The 21,451-nt window shown below is 52.4% G+C and overlaps 1 protein-coding gene across 2 annotated transcripts in view; it reads left to right on the top strand.

Moving 5' to 3' along the window:
• The window catches only part of MGMT (O-6-methylguanine-DNA methyltransferase), a 230,785-nt gene that overhangs the window by 42,816 nt on the left and 166,518 nt on the right, over positions 1-21,451 (top strand). For both annotated transcript variants that reach the window (XM_006179652.3, XM_014554999.2), the window contains exon 2: positions 893-1,029. In XM_006179652.3, the coding sequence (XP_006179714.1) occupies positions 905-1,029 (125 nt within the window). In that variant the 5' untranslated portion in view covers positions 893-904. The remainder of the gene's footprint in view (positions 1-892; positions 1,030-21,451) is intronic.

The raw sequence follows: 21,451 nt of genomic DNA, 5'->3' as shown, positions 1-21,451 counted from the left end.
GGGGGCTGACATCCAGGGTGGCGCTCTGGGAAGTGCTGGCATAGAGGTTCTGCCCGGGAGATGTGTGTCCCCGGGGACGTTTGTGGGACCCAGGGAGGGTGTTGTGGGGGGAGGAGGCACTCCAGGCCCGTTCTGGTCCAGGGAGCTTCCCCAGAACCCCTCTTCTCGCCTCCCGTCTGGTCAGAGTGGTTTTTATGAAACGCCAATTTCCCTAAACCTTGGTGCCGGCTTCTTAGGGCTCTTAGTGCCTCCTTTCTTTGAAACCTTTGCGATACTGACCGAAATTAGTACCTGTCAGAATGGTTAACGTGGAGGATACATCATAGGGTAGTTTTTGTACATTTCTTTCAGCGTCAATAAAAGATACCTGCTTTCCAAAGCATGCGCGTTTTAGCCCAACGTCCACGCGCCCCCAACCACTTAACAACGCAGGTCCGCCGTGTTAAGTGCTGAGTTAAATCTACGTTTCCATGATTCATAATGATTTATTCTTAAACGTACTTTATTCAGAATGTCATGGTTTGTCTTCAGTTTTCGTTGCAAAAATTAATTGTTGGTAATTGTTTTACTTTCAGTAGTTTTAGGTACTGTTTAACGGGACCTCTTATTTCGGCCTTAACTCTGCATTGGTTAAAGATAGGAACAGAGAGAAACCAAAGGAGTGAGAGGAGAGTGGGCTGTTGGCCGGCTGCTCTGGGTAATTAAGGCAGTTTTCTGTCTTCGAAGTAACTGTATTGTAAAAAGGACACATTACATGATTAAATTCCAAAAGTGGGCGGTGGGAAGCTTTGGAAGAAGTTTTGTGTCTTAAACGCATGTGTGTCTGTTGCACTTTGCAAGTGACCCAGCTCTTTAAGGTGTGTGTAGCTTCAAAAATGGTTTTTCTTTTCAGGTCCTTGGGAGGATGGAGAGGACCTGTGAAGTGAAATACAAAGTGATGGACAGCCCTTTGGGGAAGATTGAGCTCTCTGGTTGTGAGCAGGGTCTGCACGGGATCAGACTGCGCTGCCAGAAGACCCCGGGCACTGAGTGAGTGAGCGTCCGCAGTGACACCCCCCACGTGCCGTTTGTTCAGAGCAGCAGAGAGGAGGAGTGTGGTTATTGCTCGTTCTCCATCGATCGCGGGGTGACACTACCCATCGCAAAAAGTAGCAGTCTCTAAAGGTGATGGGCCGTGGTTGTTCGTTTTCAGCTTGCAGCCTGGAAGCCCTCCACCTCCCGTTAACCACGGGGACGGAACCGGTAACTAGTAGCCCAGTACGTGTGAGTGGTGTGTATGTTTCCAGAGGGGCTGATTGCCTGTGACTGTGAACGCTGTGATTCTTCAGCAAGTGGGATGTGGGGAGCTCTCTGGAAGTTTGGTGACAGGAAGCTGCTGGCCTGATCTTGTTTAAATCAGGACCAGGCTTTGCTGGTCATCGGCCTGCCAGGTGAGTTTTGTACCAAAGCCTGAGAACTGCTTAGTCAGGCGGTCCCGGGCCCCCTTGGATACGGTGTCCGACTGCTGGCGTGTGTGCAGCTGAGAGGGGAGGACACGACGTTCCCTTTTCAGCATGAAGTGAGGGTATTGCCGATTCAGACGGAACACGTTTCTTTTTTTTGAACGCGCTCCACTGTATTTCTTTAATTGCCAAAACAAAAAATTGGAAGCACTCCTTAATGATTTGTCCTGAAATGTACCGTTCAGTTTACTCCATTCATTGATTGTGAGTGGAAGTTGTGTTAAAATTGCAGTCCTTGTTATTTCTGCAGAAGAGGGCGAACCACCCACTCCTCGGCTCAGTGTTTGTCTTAACTGGCCAATAAACACAGTGCCAGGAACATTAGATACAGAAAATACATACGAAACATAAAAATTGATTTTAATGGACCCCTGTCAGAGCTGGCCATAATGAGCACAAACGCAGTAATAAATACCAGTTTTCGCCTCCTCTGTCGAGATTTTTCCTGTCGAGCTGCATGTTACAATCAATAGTCTTTTTTAAGACCAAAAAAAATCAAACCTTTGAACTATATGAATACACTCTTCTCTATTTCTATGAGAACCAGCTGGCTGCAGTGCTCAGAAAATCACAGGCACCAAATAATTTGTAGGGAAAATGTCATTTTGTCTTTTAGCATGTTCAGTTGCACAATAAATCACAGAAATTATGTGTTGAATTTTTTTTTTTATAAAGACTCTCCTTAAAGTGAATTTGGGGAAGAGAGGGCTGGGGGGAGAAAACCCGCTTTAAATGCCCACTGTGAATTGAGAACAGAGTGAGGGTGAGACTCAGCTCTGCTTCTGCTCTGAGTACTTCCTGCTTCAAGTTAGGATTGGGTTCATCTGTGGAAAACAGGGTCCTCCGGGTAACGGCTTAATACAGTGCAGCTGACTTCTCTGCGGAAGATGTGCCTGTGGGTGAGCCGTGAGTGTGCGTCTGCTGGTGGCACGGTCACTGAGAGCCTGCCTCCCCCCGTCCACAGCTTTCATTCCTGCATCTTCAGGCTGTGGTCCTTGTCCTGAGCCTTCAAGCCCAAATCTGGGGTGCAGGTGGCCACACTCACATTCCCAGCAGCGGGTGGAGGAGAAGGGTCCTCTCACCTCATTGGCCACACCGTGCTGGACACATGGAGGTTGTCCTGTCCAGAGTCAGGGACTCTGTGTGGAAGGGAGAAGTGGGAAGTGGTTTGGGGGCACCAGCTGTCTGTTACGTATGGTTAATTTTGGGGAGGGAGATTTCAAAGTTAGAGAATAGCATAAAATTATCTGTATGAATACTCGTTAACACTTTATTTCATTTTTAAAAAGGTAAAAATTACATGATAAATAAAATGCATAGATTTTTAAGTGCAAAGTTCTGTGGGTTTTGATATATGTGTACAGCGCCCACCAACACAAACCAGGATATAAAACCCTCTGGAAAGTTCCACTGGGCTCCCTTCCTGCCACCCCTCCCTGTTGGCATCCGCTGCTCTGCTTTCTCTCGCGTCGGACGGATTTTCCTTGCTCTTGAACTTCACATAAATGCAGCCTTACAGCACGTGCTCTTTTTATACTGAGTTCAACAGTGTTTTCGAGGTTTGCCCGTGTTGTTTTGTGTGTCAGTAAGTAGTTCCTTCTTTGTTATTAAGTATTGGCTTGTTGTGCGAATATACCAGAGGTTTGTATTCAGTGCCCTGTTGCTGGGCGTTTGAGTTGTCCAGTTTGGGGCTGCTGTGCCTAAAACTGCTGTGAATAGTCTCGTTCAAGCCCCTTTGTGGACGTGTTTCCATTTCCCTCGAGTGCGTCCCTTGCCGTGGACTTGCTGGATTGCGTGGCACATGGTTGTTTAGCCTCGTCAGCAGTTACCAGCACTTGCCCCGGAGCTGACGATTCACGTTCCCACCCAGGAAGGCACGGGGCCTCTCTGACTCCGCGCTCTTGCCTGTTCTCGGGGGTGTGAAGTGTCCGCTCTCGTGGTGGTGGTGGCGGAAACCTGCCCTTTCCTGTTGGCGTACTTTGAACGCCGTTGTCAGTAAGCTTTCATCGTGAGGCAAATCTCTTTCCCGTTTTTACCTGGTGTTTTCTTGGCTCTTGTTGTCGATCTGTGTCTCTGCTTACGCGTCACCGATCGGGTGTAGGAACTGATCGTTTTCTCGCAGTTGGAGGTTTCTGTTTTTATTTTTCTAATAACGGCTTTCAATGAGTAGAAGCCTTTAATTTTGAGGAAAACCAAAATGTTTTCCTTTCTGTCCAGTATATTTTGTGTATATTATTAAGACTATCAAATATATTAAGAAATATTTGCCTACTGTAATTTCACGAATATGTTCTTTTATAATTCTCTGAAAAATATTACAATGTTAGCCTTTTGTGTTTAGCCGTGTGTTCCACTGGCTTGAGTGAGATACTCAGGTTTTCCCACAGTTCCTTAGTTGTTTCAGCCTTACTTGTTGGGGGAGAAAAACGATTCCTTTCCCCGCAGAATCACCTTGGTGCTTTTGTCAGAAATCGTCGGCCATACGTGTGTGGTTGTATACGTCTGGACGCTGTTTCGTTGAACCAATTTTTGTGTCTGTCCTGGGCCAGTACATCACTGACTCGATCATGCAGCTTTGTGGCAAGTCTTGAATTAAGGTAATGTGAGTCCTCCAACTTCTTTTTTCTTTTTTGCCCAGAAGGTTGTCTTGGTTTCTGGGTCTCAGTTTGCCGTGTTACTTTTAGAATCAAGGTGTCACTGTCTCCAAAAACGCCTGTTGGGGTTCTGAATGGGAGTCCACTGAATCTGTGTATCAGTTTGGGGAGGGTCGCCCCTTGTACTGAAATTTCTGGCTCATGACTGTGGTTTGTCTCCGCGTTTGTTGAGGTCTCTTTACTTTCTCTCAGTGCTGTTTTGTAGTTTCCAGCTGAAAGATCTTGCGTGTCTTTTATAAAACCGATTTCTGAATACTCTGTTTCTGATGGCGTTCTAAATCAGTTTAACTTTTTCTAGCCTTTGAACAGTTGCTGCTGGCATGTAACACTTGAGTTGTGCATGTTGGTCCTGTTCTGCCATCTCCCTCAATTCACTTCCCAGTTCTAGGGGTTGTTTTGTAGTTTGCTTAGGAGTTTCTCTGTGGAAAATCGCGATGTCTGTGAGTAAGCACAATCTGCTTCTCCCCTTCTGACCTTTGTTTCTAATTTCTCTTCCTTTGCTGCACTGGCTAGAAGCTCCAGGATGACGCTGAACAGAAGTCATGACAGTGGGCATCCTTCCCTTGTCGCATCTGGGGGAACTGCCACCCTTGTGGACTTTCATGGGCATCCTTCTTCGCACTGAGAATGCTTCCCCAGTCTGTTGAATTTTGCTAAATGGTTTTTGTACACGTGTCAACATAATGATATTTTTCTCCTTCATTCTTTAAATGCTACGTAAGTTAATTTTAGAATTTTAAACCAATCTTGAAATGCTGTACATCACTTAATTCATAGGCATCATCTTTTTTTCCCGTACATATTACTGGTTTGAATTTGCTATTTTGTTTAGGATTTAGAGGTTTAAGTTCATGAGGGATGTTCATCTGTAATTCTTCTGCTAATGTGTTTGTGAGGTTTTGGTGTTGGGGTGGTTCTGACCACGCAAGATGAGTTTAGAAGTGTTCCCTCTTCTACTGTCCAAGAGTCATCTGAGGGAACTTCTTCCTCAAGTTGGATGCCATCTGGGTCTGGTAGCAAGGCTTCTGATCAGAACCCCCGTTGTCTGAGAGACATGCCACCTCACCCTCCTCGGGGGGCTCTCCCTCCACTTGGCTTTTTGCAGGCAGAGCCGTGCATACCCTCCAAGGCCTGCCCTCTGGCTCTGCTGATGTGGAGGACAGGGGCCGAGGGGACCTCACAGCATCCTGAAGGCTCCAGGTGCCCGTTGTCACCCTCCTTCCTGAGCCCTGGTGAGTCCTGGGCTCTTCATTTCCTCCGACACCAGGCTGCTGCTTCTGCAGGTGCATTGGACGTCGGCCCCAACGTCCACAGTGAGATTCCTTTGCACTTCTGTGCAGAGTATTCCCCCGCTTCCCATGGAGTCCATTCACCCATGGATGTGGCTTCTATGGGGGAGCACTGACTTCTGTGTGGGCTGTGTTACTCACCTTTCCTAAAAATAAAAATGAGTGAAGGATACCAGTTTGGAAAGCATTACAATCGTCTCAGCTTTATGACTTCCAGCCAGTGTCAGGCTTCCATTAACAGCTGTCGTATTGCAGAGTCACTGCTTTCCCAAGAGTTTGGCTGATTTCTCGCTGCACCATCTTCCTGTGACGACAGCGCTCTGGCCTCATCACTCCCACAAGGTCTGAGTCTGATGAGAAAGGCAGGAGGACGTATTTGTTTTTCTGATGTTGTCTGGGGCTTGCTTAGTTTCTGTAATGCTGCTGGTTGTATTTGATGATGTGAAAATGGACTGTACAACGTGGGCCACGCTTAACGTTACAAGGTAGCGGTCCGACCTCTGGATCTGGGAAGCAAGAGAGAACTGTGTGTACTTCACAGTCTGCCAAAGAGCTACCTTTGCTTTTCATTTTAAAATTTCTTCTACGTAAAGCTTTATAGAACAATGCAGAAATGCAAAGTGAGAAAGTTAATAGTCCAGCCACACTAAGCGATTGTAAGACTGTCTATATTTAGAAAATTTTAAAATGCCATTTTTACTTGATCGGCACGTGTGGTGTCTTAGTGGTTGGGGGCAGTGTCGTCATTCCTGCCTCCTGGCACCTTGCCTGGTGCTGAGGGTGGGGAGGGGCACGTGGTCAGGTCTTACCCTCCTCCGACGACTTGGGTGGCTGGCTGCCCAGGGGGACGGGTGTGGGCCTGGACCCTCTGGGACCTGAGAGGGTGTCACTGCAGGGCCTCTGTGCTCTCCCTGGGGACAGAGGGGAGTCGCCTGCCTCATTGGACACATGGCCGATTTTCACCCCTCAGTGTACCAAGGTCATCCCTCCACTGCAAGAGTGCAGATGCCCGGCAGGCCTGTCAGTTTGAGCGGATAGTGAGTGATGGTTTCCGCTCGCATTTGCTGCTTTCCTGCCCATCGTTAAATATTTCCAGTTACTGAGTGGACATCAGGAGAACATGAGGACGTGCGGGGCCTGTGTGGGTGGCTGACCCCCATGCTGGCCTGGGCCCGCCGCGTGCTCCCCCCCACTCGGTGCCGCTCGGTCTGACCGTTCCCTCTTCTAGATGGCTCCAGAGGGTCCACGTGTCGTGAAACCTTCCCACGTGTTGTCGAAAACTTCTCGACAAATTGGGGAATTTTTATATAGATGCAGGCACTTACTTTATTATAATCGATCTTTCAAGGAAGAGAAGGAAGTGTTGTTAAGGATAAACGGTTGAAGAAGTGCCCGTCAGAGAACCTGCGGGCACCTCACCTGCACGCGCCTCACCTGCTCCGGAGCCGTCTCATCGCAGGTCTTCAGTGGCTCAAAATGATGACTTGTGTTGTGTGTGCTTAACAATGCAGTGACCTTATACTACAGCGTCTTCCTTAAGGAGGTCTCTTGAGTCAGATAAGCATGTTTCTGTGGGGAACTCTTGCCCTGCTCTCTCTGGCTTCAGAGAGATCGTGTTTTTTTAGAACAAGCGCGTGGATGCCCTGGTGATTCTGGAAGGCCCACCCGCCACCAGCGGCTCCTCACCCACATCCGGGGAGCCCGCGGTGTTGACGCCTCGGTGCTCCGGTTCCTGGCGCAGGGTGCGTCATCAGCGGGGTGCGCGGTGACTCCTGTGTTACCAGCACACTGTGCCTGTTCTCTACTGTCGGGGTCCTTCACGAGTGAGGCGGTGGTGTCCTCTTCCAGGCTGGTGGCTGAAGAGGCGGGAGGGGAGCCGGGATGTGTCTCTTAAGAGAATCTCAAGGGGGGTTCCCTTGTTCCCAGGACGGGGCAGGTCTGGGGCCTGGGGTGCCGCCTTTGGACATCGGTGAGATACAGGGACGTGCACGGTAGGCCTTCAGCTAACCTCGGGGTCATGGGGGAGACTGGCCCCCTCCGAGCCCTCTGAGGGGTTGGCTCTGGGTTGACGCTGTCACTTGTGACTGCAAGGAAGTGGCGGGTAAGGCCCCTCCTGACGGAGCTGCGGGCTTTGCCTTGCACCACGGGAGACAGTCCCAGAAAGGCGTGGTGCCCCCTTCGTGTGCGGGGTGGTGTCTGGCCGGGGCCAGAAGAACTCCCAGTGCCTGGCCACCCTGCTTTCATCCTCTCCTCTTGACTTTTTCAAGTTTCTTAGAAACCGGTTCACTGTTTACCTGGGTCAGGGTGGAGCATGGTAGCAAGGCCGTTGGGCAGTTTTAAGTGAGTATCACTGAGATTTAAAATTTTCTGGCTCCATCTAAGAAAAAAGAGCAACATGAAAGTTTTATTTCTGTCTGTCTTATTACTGTGTGGCAGCGAGACAGAAATGGCAAGACTCACATGCCCATGTCCATGAGCTAGAAGCAGGTCAGTTCACTTAATTTTAAGTCTGCCAGGATCCTCTTGGAAGGAAGAAAAGAACAGCTGAGTGACAGCTACAAATATGTGGGTTCAAAATATGAACCAGGCTGTCAAAGGATTTTTTTTTTTTTTGAAAGTTTCCGACATTTGGAGCGTGAGCACTTTCGAGTAGAGGAGGTCGATGGCTAATTTCAAGCAGAGGAGGGGGGTGTTTTCCTCTGTGGTGTGTGAAAAGGCCGCAGATCCTCTGCTCAGAATGGTCACTTTCCATTCTGAGGACTGTGGCCGTCCCCTTTGCTCGCTCCCGACTTTGAAAGGAAGGCCCCGTGGCCGTCCTGTCCCTTGATGCTGCCGCACAAAGCCTTTCCCTGTTTCCGGAAGGTGGAGATGTGGGGGCCCTGATGCAGGGTCGCCAGGTGTGGTGTGGTCCCTGGAGGGCGGGTCCCTCACTGGGTGGGTGCAGGGCTCACAGATTGTAACTGGCGCCTTGAGGGGTGTCCCATCCTGGTTGAAGCTTGGGCTCCTGCAGATTCTCCGCAGGCAGCAGCTCTGAGCCTCAGGAATGGGCCCCGTGCGTGTCGGCCCTGCTCTGAGGCCACGTCATCGGGGTCTCCCCACCATGGCCCTCTGGGGGCGTCTCTGCCCTGCAGTGCGTGGGCCCCTCCTGCCACCTCCCTGCTGGCCTGTCTTGGTGGCTTTGCGCCTCCCCCGCTGTCCCTGCCCGCGTGCTGGTCTCCCGAGCCAGCCTCCCGCGGTCCTCTCTCCTTCCACGGTAGGAGTGGGCCTTTCCGTCCCTGGTGCTCCTTCTCGGCCCTCTGAGCAGTTGGAGAGCATGAGACAGTCCTCGTTGGGGTTTAGTAGTTGAGAACTGGGGTGACTTCGGGCTGGGGGCCTGCATGAGGGTGTCTTTAAGTAGTATGTTCACCAGTCCGTATCTAATTTGGAAATTTTGGCTCAAAACTCACCGTTGTGGGAATGAAAAGGTTACAAGTATCTGCCCTCATAGGCGTTGGCCTTCCTCACAGACGTGAGCACCGCTGCCTTTCGGGATGCTCACGTGCTGGTGTTCAGAGCTTGTCAGGAGGTGCCGGGCCCATTTCCTAGGGGGCAAAGCTGAGGCCACTCAAGGAGCCAGGGAGCTGTAACTAGGGCCTCCTTGTGCCTCCTCTGTAGCCCGTTGTCCCTCAGGCCGTCCCCCTCTCCTTTTGTGAAGGAAAACTTTGATATCTGAGACCACTGACATGCATTTCTCATATTTTGTCTTTGGATTTTGATTTCCAGAATTTTTGTTGTTCATGTATCTCTAATGTTTTCTGGCATTTAAACCGTCTGTGACTAGTGAATAATTTTCGATTTTTTCTTGTTTTTAAAATGTTAATGGTGTTTAAGCTGTAAACTCTGAAAAAATACTTGGTTTGTTACATTTATTTTCTTTAAATTGTGTCAGTAATTAGATCAGCTCCTTGGCGTACAGGCTAGCTCTCGCATGCTGATGAGCTCAGAATTTAAATTGAGTTAAAGGTTAAATGAGTTTAATTTTTGAATGGAACTGAAGCATTGTCTTGTGTCCGATTCATCTAGAATTTTTATTTCCAGTTGCTGTATCCAGTGACAGAAGTGGGTCTTCTTGTGATAAAAGCATTGAATTCATTAAGGATCATGTTAGAGTCTCTTGCTGGTGGACTTGCCATGTGTCAGTGTCTATGGTGTGCCTTGGGGACAGGCCTGGGGGATGGTGCTGTCATGACGGGGACAGGCCTGGGGATGATGCTGTCATGACGGGGACGGGCCTGGATGGATGGTGGAGCGTGCTGTTCTGCCTCCGTGGAGGGCACGTGTGAGCAGGTGTGGGGGATGTTTAGATGGTGGGAGGGGTGATGGCTCAGGCCATGCCCAGGATGCTGACGGTAGCACCTACTGGGGCTGCCCGAGGTGGGACGTGGTCTGGCAGTGGGACCAGTGGGAGTTGGCGTTGAGGGATGCGGGGCCTGGCGGGAGGAGGAGCGTGTGGCGATGCCGTCGGCCCTGGCGTGGATAACTGACCGGTGGGGAGGGTATGGGGGCACCTAGAGGAGAAAAACATCTGGAGGGACAGCTGGATGAGGGAGCCGGTCGAGAAGAAGCACCCAGAAACCTGAAGACGAGCAGGACGGGGAGGACGGATGGGGAGGCCAAGGACCGGGCGCCGTGTCCACTCTGGTTTGGCGCATCTTTTCCCTGCAGTGTCGGGCTCTGGGGAGGTCTAATGCCGACTCGAGTTTCCCTCAAGCTCTGCAGCGGGGGTTCCTGGGCGCCTGGCCTTTCCTGAGACCGGCGTCTCGCTGCCGGCGACTTTGAGCTTTGACTCTGGAGGCTGGGGCCGTGCTCGCGGTCACCCCGGCCGGGTCTGCCCTGGAAGTGGCTCTGTCCAGAATCGAGATGGACCGAGCGGAACGCGGGTGTGCTGTGCCTCGTGCTCCAAGAGGGGGTCCGAGTGCCCCTCATCCTTGGTCAGTCCTGGGCACTTTGTGCTGGGGCCAGGCGCTGTCTCCCCAGAATCTCTGTTCACCTCGTTGGCGAACTCTACCATTTCCCTGCAGGTTGGGCCCCAGTCACGGTTCCGACTGCCAGGAGTTGAGAGAGGTGCTCTCCGCCGACTTTCTGTGTCTTGGCTTGACCTCGTCAGTGCTGACGGCTCTGGGGCTCTTCCCCTCTTCTGTTACCAGGACTCCTCTAGTGTCACTTAGCGTTTCTCTAAGAGCCCCGGTGTGCCTCTTTATAAGCATTTCTGTGACACGCCCCCTGGTCTGTTCTGCACACACGCGTGTGCACACAAATACTTTTTAAATAAACAGGCTGACATTCTATGCTAAGGGCACCTGCGGATTCAGAGTGGTTCTGCAGGAGGACGCCGGTCCTCTCAGACGGGCGCTGACTTCAGCTTTTGGCATCACGTGTTGTGTGCAGGGGGGACTCGCTCTGATTGTTGCTGATGGAACCCCTGTTGTTACTTTGGAAGCTGCTTCTCCCGTCCTGTCTTCAGAAAGTTGGCCTCCCTACCCTCACCAACCAGCACGAGTGAAGCTTCAGGAAAGGCCCTCACTTGACAGCGCCCCTCGCGGGAGGGACGCGGGGACTGTTCACCCTTCTGAGTGAGCGGCGCTCGGAACCTGCAGCGGGTGAAGCAGACACTTCCTCCCGCAGATGTCTCCACCCGGAGCCCACGCTGTCCGGTGGGGGAGCTGTGTTGCTGGGGGGGCAGCACCCACTCCAGCCGAGGGTCAGGGCTGGGTTGCCAGCCAAGAGTTTCCGCACGCAGACTCCGCGCGTTCCAACCAGTTTCTGCGGGGTGTTCAGACGGCCTGGCAGTGCGCTGTCAGCAGTTCTGCAGGGGCGCAATCACTTCATGAGGAGAAACCCCTTTAAGACTTAACTCATCACAGCGGGAAGGTACACGCTTCGGGCTGTGCTGCTTCAGGTGTTCGCTGCTCAGAAGGATGCCCTGTGTGTAGTGTGTGTGTGTGTGTGTGTGTTCTATATATGCGTGTGCGTGTGTGTATAAGTGCGTTCTAGACATTTCTGTTCTGCTGCTTTAATGTTGTGTCCACTAAAAATACATCCCTATAAGCCTAGGGGAAATGAAATTGCTGTTCCATCACAGACACCCCAGGAGTAGGCCCCCCAAAATGCGGTTTTTCTCTCAAATTCATCTGGAAAAACACTTAGCTTTCTGATCTGTAGTTTATCCGGTTCAGGGCTCTGTTAGGAAGAGTTACTGTGTAACTGAGCACTGTTTTTATTAAAAAGAACTGGGCCGCTTATTTCCTTCAAAGTTTCTGGAGTGTTTAAATCTTCTTTAGGTAAACAAAACTTTAATTGAAAATAATATTTTGAGACGAACACCTTGGTCACCACAAGTGGTGCTGACAGCCCTCTGCTGGTCCTGCAGGCAGTCTGGTCTCACGTGTGACTCCTGGGCATCCGTGGGGGGCCTGTGGGGGGTGGCGGGTGGGCGAGGGGCAGGGGGGCGGCACTCATCTGCAGCTCCCAGGGTTGTTGCGGGTGGAGATGGGACCTGACGCAGGGCCATGACCGTGGAGGGGCTGGGTCTGGATGGCAGCGTGTTGTGGCGTGCGGCGGACACCCGCAGACGGCCTGTGGCTGTGTCTGTCCCGGGACAAGGAGAGCGGGGCGGGGCAGGCGCTCCTGCCTCTGAGTCCCAGCCGGCGTGCAGGCCCGTCCTCCCCGGCCCGGGCTCCGCGGGCCTGTCTGTCTGTGCTGTGGCTTCCATCGGTTTGCACACCAGCAAACTTTTCGGAAAACTGAGGAAATGCTGAGATCTGCTTCAGTCACTAAGAATTGTGCAGGCAAATGGCAAGGGTCTGACTGGCAGACCTTGCCACACTCTGAGCGCCTCTCCGCACATCACTCTTGGAATTTCCTGGGTCCCTGGATGGTCCAAACTGTGAGGCCCCTTGGGCAGCATCTGGGCCAGCCCGTTACTCCCCAGAGACAGAAAGCAGAGTCCAGGGACTGAATGTTGCCGGGGCCCCCATGGCTGGAGGCCCCTCATCCGAGGCTCCTGCTGTCTCCGAGGGCTCCTTCGGGGTGGCTGCTCATCCCTTGTTCGCCGCGCATGTTGCTGGCCCCATCAGCTAGGGTCTGAGCCTCGGCCGGCCTGCCCTCGGCGGTGGTGGGGTTTGGAGGGTCATCTGCGAGCTTCATGAGCTCCGAGTGGAGCTGACCGGGTGAGAGCGGGCAGCAGACCCGGGCGGAAGGATGGGGCGCTTGGTGCTGGAGCACTGAGCCCTCTGGGAGGGGGAACCCAGGGCGGGGAGGAGGCAGGGCAGACATAGTCCCTTCTTCCACAGCCCACGAGAAGGGGATGGAGGCGGAGCACAGACTGCGCGTGGCCGGCCTTGGGCTCGGACCTGCCGCCTCCCGCTCTTTGCTGTCCTGCTTTCATTGCAAAGAGTGGGAAACTGCAGCTCGTTGACTTCTGTTAGAATTCCTTCATTTACCGAATTGGCAAGTATGTCGAGGGAAGAGAGGAGTGCCTTACACTCTCAGCGTGTCCTGCCCCGAGCCGCTCCTCCTGTCCTGTGGACACGGTGTTAGTACGAGGGCTGGGTTCTGCCTGTGACTTCTGTCCCCACTTCATCAGCTCCCCAACTCTACACCTTCCTCTCCTTCACTCTGTCACGCCAGCTCTGGGGATCCCTGATCAAAGGGATAGGTGATCATGTGATACCTTGTTTTTTGCATCTGAGTTTTCGAGAGCTCTCCAGATTTTTATTGCCTAAAGTTCCATATGCTGTAGACATAATACCGTCAGCTGTAAATTGCCTTCTGGAGAAGAAACTGACAAACAACTTTATAATTGCGTTTCTAGCCTTCATATCTGAGGGCCAGCAGCATGTTCAAGATTTATGGAGTTCCTGAATTTAAACTGTAAGCAATAAAATTTTCTTAAGGTGGGTCCCCATCTGCATCTATTATTACAAACCCCTTCAGGTTACTTTAGCATATGACATGTTAATAGTTTTTTTCTTCCTTTTACTTTTTGACAAATTACGTCTAAGGAAATGAGTTTGCCTGCATAGAAAGTTATCTGTGTTTGCAAACTTGAACAGTTTTGCTGGTTAAGCAGTCTAGGGATGATAAACTTTTTTGTCAAAGTATGACTTGGGTGCTGCGTTAAAAAGAATCACAGCTCATGGGAGAGGTTCGTTGTAAAGGACGCCGCTGCACCTCTGCCCGGGGCGCTGTAGGGGTCGTTGGAACTGGCAGAGCTAAAATATGTATCCGCTTCTTAAGATGCATCTTCAGTTTATTTCCCTGATAACGGAGGAGCAGAGGTATGAGCCAGAGAGAAGTGGGCATCATTTTGTCCGGAGGATTAGCAGGACTGACCGGCTGACTGGCTGACCACCTCGTTGGATGGTTAGCCCTCAGGGGACAGTGGAGTCACAGGCTTGTAGCTGGGAGGGAAAGAAATCCCCTTTTGTGCCTGAGTAATCAATACTGTTTTGACCCAACTACTGCTTCTCCTGTAAAATATACATAACATAAAATTCACCATTTTCACCATTTTTAAGTGTACAGGTCCGTGGCGTTAAATACATTACATTGCTTTACAACCGTCACCTCCATCCCATTTGAGAACTGTGTTCATCTTCCTGACGCAGCTCTGTGCCATCAAACAGTAACACCCCGTGGGCTCCGAGCCCAGCCTGGTCGCCAGCAGCCTGCTTCTGTCTCTGCCGGCACTTCTGTGACACCCAGAGCCGCTGGGTGCCCCCAGACCAGGAGACGCCTGTCTGAAGGCCCCGTCCGCCCCCGCAGATGCTAGCAAGCTGCCTTGGCTCCAACAGCAAGCGGCTCAGGGCTGCGGTGCAGGGACAGGGAGTGCTCCCGGGTGGCTCCCCGTCCGGGAGTGTGGGGGCTGCTGGGCCAGCATGGCCAGACTTTGCTGCCTGGTGGGGAAGAACCCGGGAGAAATGCAAGGTTGTGGGGAGGTCTTGCTGATAAAAACAGGACCCCAGGACACAGAAACTGCACCGTGAGGCAAAGCACCTCTGGAGGCAGAAAGGCACCATCCAAAGGCGAGTGTTGAAAGGACGCTGGACTGACCCGGGGCTTTCTGCCTGTGGTCCTGTCTGTGATGCTGTCGGGTTTTTCCGGAGAGGAGGTGGCGGAGGGTTGGCAGGGAAGACCACGGACACGGGCGGGGGGATGCAGGCCCCCGGGTGCTGCCACCACTCCCTCTGGGAGCCCCCAGCTGCTAATTCTCAGTGGATCTGGGCTGCCCTTGAATTTGTAATCTCACAGTTTCCAGGGCCGTTTTTGTACCCTGACTTTAAGTCTGTGCATTTCTGAGGTGCTTTCACCTGTAACGTTAACTCTTTCGTCTCTGTCTGTAGTTAATGGGCTGTTACTACTGGTGCAGGAACAGAACCAGAGCATCAGTCAAGCACGGGGAGATCTGTGCTGGACATACCTCACGTGCCGTAGAGGAAGCTGCAAGTCAGCGTGCGGCCTGGGGGCCCAGCCTGCTCCCCCCCAGGGCAGCTTCCCCTCATAGGCCCCACCGCTGTCCTCTGGAGCAGCCGGGCTCTGAATCACAGAGGGGTCGGCGCCTGCATGTGCTTTCGACCCTGCCTTGGAGTCCAGGTGCTTTACTGAAGTGAGAGGTTTCAGTGCTGTCTGTGGGGCTGATGATCAGGTTTATAGTCGTGAAGCCAGAGTAAGAGGAACCCCATTGTTGTGTCGCCAGTAGCTGCTACAGCGACCCTGGTCATGGGTGAGTTAGTGATGAGGGGACGCTGGGCCCAGGAGGGCAGCTTGGTGAGGGTCCGGGCGGGGCTCCCCTCTCCCCGGACACTCTGGGAGGCCCGGACCTGCCGCAGCGAGAGGCGGGCTTGGCCGTGTGACTTCTGTGGCCCGAGCTGCTGGAGTGGAGACCAAGCACAGCCCGTTGGTGGCTTCTGCTGCCATCTTCACCGTGAAGAGAATGTGCCCCGGACCGTCCTCTGCTCCCAGAATGTGACATACGGTGAGCAGCACAGGCCCGCACCCCCGGGAGCGCGGGGCCGGGCCAGCCGTCTGTCCACATCGCAGAGGTGCAGCGGGTTGGGTGTTGCTGTGGGGCGTCACCGGGGCCCCTGGAGTTGCCTCGGGCCCGGCAGTGCACACCCTGTGCGTGTGGGCCTCGGGGAGGGGTGCGGATCCTGTTACTTATTTCTCCGAGGGGAGGAGGCTCCTACACACGCCCGGGAAAGGGATATGAGAAGGCGAAACGTGGGCCCGTCCTTGTTGAGGTCGGCCAGTCCCACGTGTGGATTCCGGGCAGGTGTTTGGTGCACCTTGAGCTAGTCCGGGCTCACTTGTGAGCCGGCGATGCTTGGCTGTGCAGAGTGTGCCAGGCGGTGTCTCCCCCGGTCAGGGGCCCGGCTCCGTGTTCACGGAGAGCTCTGCCTCGGGAGTGTGTCTCCTGCCCGCCCCCCCAGGGACGCCCCGTGCCGGTCTTGCGAAGGCTGCCCTCGGGTGAGTCGCGGCCCCGTGGGGTCACTGGAGGAAGGCGTCCGCCGAGGGCCTGCAGCACGGGCACCAAGATCCAAAGGCCTGGAAGTCACCTCCGCTCCACAGTCTTCCCAGAAGGTGGTTCTGTGTTTTCCACAGATACATAACCTTTCAGTGTTTTTCCTGGCATTGTCATTAATGTATGTAAAAATATTAAAAGCCCTTGTATATTACATCAAAAACTATGTCAGCTGCTCTGCTTTTTTCTATTTATTAAAACTTTTCAAGCAGTGAAAACATTTTACTTGTTAATGAGGGAAAGTGGGAAAATTAATGACATAGAGCTCGGATCCACCAAGACGTCTCCTCTTAACCACACAAGGCGGCTCGCTCCCCGCCGCACACGCTTTAATTTCCGGGACAGGGTTCAGCGGGCAGATGCAAATGGATTTAATGATTTGCATCAGTAGATCATTTCTCAGTTTAATATCCTCTGATATTTGGGGTCAAGGACTCTTTCCTTGGGAGGACGGTACAATTTCTAGAGCTAAAATTATTAACGTTAGTAATAATACATGACGTTCAAGTGAATGGAGATGAACAGGTCCCTGTCACAGAGGCAGGTGTACACAGAGCTTCTGCTCACTGTGGGTGGTGAGGTCGCTGGGTGGGGCAGGCGGGTTTCCTCCCCCGGGGGCCCTGAGCTGGGTGACACCTGAGAGCCATGGTTGTCTCCTCTCATTTCCACACACGGGGTCAGCCTCTGGGCCCACAAGGCACACAGTACATCTTTGTCAAGTCAGTTCAAGGAAGAAATGAAATCAGAACCCTGTTCACCGCGCACCCACCGAGTCTTTCTGTGTCAAGTCAGCAGAGCCTGGTGCTGGATTGATGCAGAGACCCGAGCCTGTCCTCCAGGAACTTTGCCGGGGAGGCAGCGGTGTCGGTGAGTAACCACATGGGGCACAGAGGGAGCAACAGAAATATACAAAAGGCACAGAAGAATGATGGAGAAGCTCTGCAATCAAAGCACGAGGGAAGGTTTCACGGGGAGGAGGCAGATGATCTTGTGATTTGCCTGCTTCAAAGGCCACCTCCCTTTTTGGCCCCTTAGAAAGGCTGAGTGCCCGGTACTGGCTCACCTGACCTTGCCGTGGTGGGGAGTGTGCTGCCCGCTGGATTGCTCCTGGGAAAGACCTGTCCTCCCTGACACTGAGAGCAGGGTGAGGAAGACTCCCTCTCCTCCATCTCTGAACACAGCTGTGTGAAGAAGTGTGATTGCAGGAGCTGGGCAGCTGTTCTGTAACCATGAGGAAATGAAAGGCAGTTTGTTATCAGTAAGAGGGATGGGAAGAGCTGGGGCCTCGATGTCCCGGCCTCCAGCTGACTTTCCTCAGAACGCCTGTGCCCCAAACCATGACCACACCAAGTGTGCCACAGCCATGAGCAACCACAGATGGTGAGCTTGTAACGTTTTCATATGCAAAACTGAGGCTTGTTTTAGCAAATGAATAAAAATGTAAAGGAAATAAAAATCACTGATAGTTCTGTGACTCAGAAGTATGTTAATATTTTAGTATAATTCTTTCTAGCTTTTTCACCAGTGTGTTTAAAATCAATTTTTTTTACTTTGTAATTTTTATTTTTTTATTGAAGTACCGACACCTACAGTGTGTTATTCCTGATGTACAGCACCATGTCCCAGTCATGCATATACATACGTATGTTTATAAAATCAGTTTATATTCTACTTTTTAAATTTAACCTTACATCATGAGCATTTTATCATGTTATTGAATGCTTTTTTTAAAGAAGGAGTTTTTAAGGGTCTGTGTTGAATGGGGACGCCATAATCGTGACTCCCCCGTCCTGGTGACTGTCCAGGTGGTTTGTGAGCTGTCACTGGGCTGCCGTCACGTGAGCATCCTTGTGAACCTGGGGACCGTTTCTTTAAGCCTTCTGACTTCTTTCCCCTGTGGCTCTTGCCCCTGTGACGCCCTTTCTCCCTGGCACAGCCACTTCTGAAACCAAATGTGTTCATGTGACCCCCTTAAAGGGGTGTGCTTTAGGACAAGAAGGCACTTGCACAGACTCTCCTGGCCCCTCAGCCCTTGCTCTTTGACCACTAAACTCCAGACTCCAGCTGGACTGACCCACAGTCCTTATGCATATACTGAGCGACCCCAGTCTGGCGTGGTGCCAAGCAGGCTGTCAGACCGCTGCCTCTGGAGCCAGATGCCTGGGTTTGAGCCCGAGCTCCACCACCTACTTCTCTGCCCTGTGCCTCGTTCCCAGGTGTAGATGGGGCAGGATGGTACCTGTCACAGGGGTTCTGGAGGATTGAATGAGCTGATCTATAGGAAGTTCTTAGAACAGCATCCACTCTGGAGTACGCTCTTGAATGTTAGCTGCTGCTTCTGGTGGTGACGATGACGAAGGTGTTACTGCTTCCTGAAATGGCCGTGGGTGCCAGCATCGCTCCCTCCTCCTCTCCTTTTTGCCCCGCCTCTCCTGACTCTCACACTGTGCAGCCATCTCTCTGCTCCAGGTTTGCCCTGGACCCCTCCTCTCCCTGCTTCCAGTGCTTTGAACTGACTGTGCTGTCCTGGTCACACGTCCTTGTCATTACCCCCTCTGCTGGCTGCGTCTTCAGGGCTCCAAGTCCAGAGGGCAAGGACCACATCTATCCTGCCTAACTCTGGTGCCCTCAGTGCCAGCCCAGGGGGCACCTGAAACATCTGTTTTTGAGCTGGAACTCAACTGGGACTGGAATACCAACGCACTCCGTAAAGAGCGACGTGGTTCCCGAGGCTGGAGGGGAACACAAGCATGACGCTCAGGTTTATTTCGGCTGGCCGCCAGGACCTTGGCCAGACGTTCAGCTTGGCCCACAGGCCATGATGGAATTGAAGGTGGTCTTTTCTAAGAATCCTGCCTGAGATACTGCCCAACTTGGGTAAATGTCATAGTACACGGAGCCCCAGGCTGTTTACTCGGAGTTGTCCCCTTGTCCTTCAAGCGCCTCCAGAGCAAGTGGGGACCATGCCCGGTGTCCGGGAAGCCCACGTGGTTGGCTGGACCTCTCGGAATGGGGCAGGCTCTGGGCGGCCCTGGAAGGGCCCTTCTGCTTGGCTTTCTCTTCAGAAGCAATAATCAACTGGTAAACAGTGGTTTTCAAGCAGCCTTTATTCTCCTAAGTATTCTCTGGCCCAGAGTCTGCACTTCTGTGACTGCCTTGCCTCAGACTGTGAGGGGCTGGCGGGGTTTCGTGTCGTAGTCTGCGCTGATCTGTGAGCCGAGGCTGAGCAGCGTTCTACTCAGTCACCTTAGCGTCAGCCCCGTGGGTCTTGGAGAGGGTGCTTGTTGTGGACTGTGTCCCCGCGTTCACCTGTTGAGGCACGAACCCTCCAGTCCCTCAGAGCGTGCCTGCATTTGGACAGAGGGCCGTTACAGAGGTGCTGAGTGGGCCCCGCTCCAGTACCCTGTGTCCTCGTGGGAAGGGGAGGTGAGGGCAGGGGCCCAGAGGGAGGACCACGTGAAGACACCTGACTGTCGGCCGGGGAGGGAGGCCTCGAAGGAGCCAGCCCTGCAACACCTTGACCTCAGACCTCTGCCCCAGAGTTAGCAGCCGTCTGCGGTTCTTTGCTGTGGCCACTCTAGCAAGCAGGTGACCGTGCATCATCGTGTAAGTAGCTTTCTTTCTCATTGCTGTGGACGTGCCACTGATGGAGAAGTTGTCATCCCTGGTCTGTCATGTCCTGAACATCACCGCTGTCGGCAGGGTCATGGTGGGTGAGCCAGCGTCTCAGGACACAAGGGATTAGGGACAGGGAGTCGCATGGCGTTATATAGAGCAGAAAAGCAAAGCTGGAGGAGGCGTCCTCATCTTAAAGCGAAGGCTTTTTTTAGAGCAGCAGATCTGAGGGGAAGGCGCCGAGATGTCGCACACACCCCCTGCCCCACGTGTGTGCAGCCTCCCCCATCATCGGCACCCCGCCAGAGCAGTCCACGTGTGTCAGTCAACCCACATGGACAGCTCGTGGTCACCCGGAGTCCAGAGTGTGTCACTTTCCGAAGGCATCTGTTCTTTAAGCAAATCAGATTCAGCAATGATAAAACATGGCTCTGGTGTCACATTTGTCTTGAATCGTGTGCATTTTTCCACAAAATACTTCTGTGCCTTCAGTGGACCAGTGAGGCAGGCTCTCCCTCGGCTTCTGTGAACCGGACTGGAGAGTCTGTGAGCCACCCTCCCTAGAAAGGAGCCTAATGACATTTCAGGTTCCAGGTGTCTGCAGAACACGTGGGTGATGCCTCCTGATGTTTCTAAACCATTTTTTCCTGAGCCCGGTGTCCTGTTGTCTGTGTTTGGCGCTGTCTCACCTGACCCTAGGAACGCGTGGTCCCTGGAGTCGGGGGAGGGCAGTGGATAGTCTGAATTTTCCATCATCCAAATGCAGTGGCAGCTTCGTGATCAAATCAGAAAATCTGCTCTAATGAACAAGCCGGTGAAAACGATTTCAGATGTGTCATCGCACACACGATGCACCTTTGTGTCCTCACTGCCCTCTGAGTAGTGCCCTGTCTCCAAGTCTCCTTGTTTAAACTGGGGCTTTGTCATCAGCACCTCCCTTCCCACCTTCCCTGAGAGCTTAGCGCATCTTCAGTCTGTGTGAGTGTCTGGGGTCACCACCAACTCGGGTCGAATTTTATTGGTATCTTTAGGATCACTTGACATTTCCATTTTTGCTTATGTTTCTTCCATGGTGGAAAAAAACCGTAATTTGCTTCTGCCACTGCCCTGTGACCTTGAGAACTGCACACAGAGGAGCTCAACATTGAGTTCACTAAGTGTTAAATAGTTAGGTAATTGGTGTCTTAAATGATACAGATTACGCAGGAGTCTTTGAATTTTTGTATAGGTATTTACGAAGTGTTTCAGTGATAATTAGGGAAGTTGGTTAGAATTTTTTACATAGACTAGGAACTCATTATTTTGCCCAATTACAGTGATGGAGAAGCCCTTGTAAATTCTGTCTACAACACGTTTTCAGGGTGAATTAGTAGACTTGGAGCGTGAGGAGTGCCTGGGTTTGTCGTTCTCAGCTTCTTGAAGAAATGAACTAAACTCTATGTTGTCTCCATAACTCAGAATGCTCACCTGCAGCTGGGAAACTGCATTTGCAGACAGACATGTGGTGTCACCATCATGCAGCATGAAATACAGGATGTATCTTACGGGGAGGTTGCCCCTCGTTCTGGAAGGTTCTTGACTTCCCCTTGGTACAGTCTCCAGGAGAGGCTTCTGCCCTTCCTCCGCATGAGCCGGGAGGCAGCTCAGGCCGGGCGCAGCTCAGGCGGGCGCAGCAGCGGTGACCTCAGGGCACGGGCTTAGGGGTCTGCAAAATTGAAGGCTTATCCATGATTGACAGATGGCCACACACAGCTGTGTGGCCCTTTGGCCAGCAGGCCACGCTGAAATTGAAGGTGGTCTTTTCTAAGACTCCTTCCGGAAACGCTGCCC

Source organism: Camelus ferus, chromosome 11, assembly GCF_009834535.1.
Source record: "Camelus ferus isolate YT-003-E chromosome 11, BCGSAC_Cfer_1.0, whole genome shotgun sequence".
Classification (NCBI taxonomy): Eukaryota; Metazoa; Chordata; class Mammalia; order Artiodactyla; family Camelidae; genus Camelus; species Camelus ferus.
The sequence above is the reverse complement of the archived record's forward strand: the minus strand, read 5'-3'. Positions and strand labels throughout refer to the sequence as shown.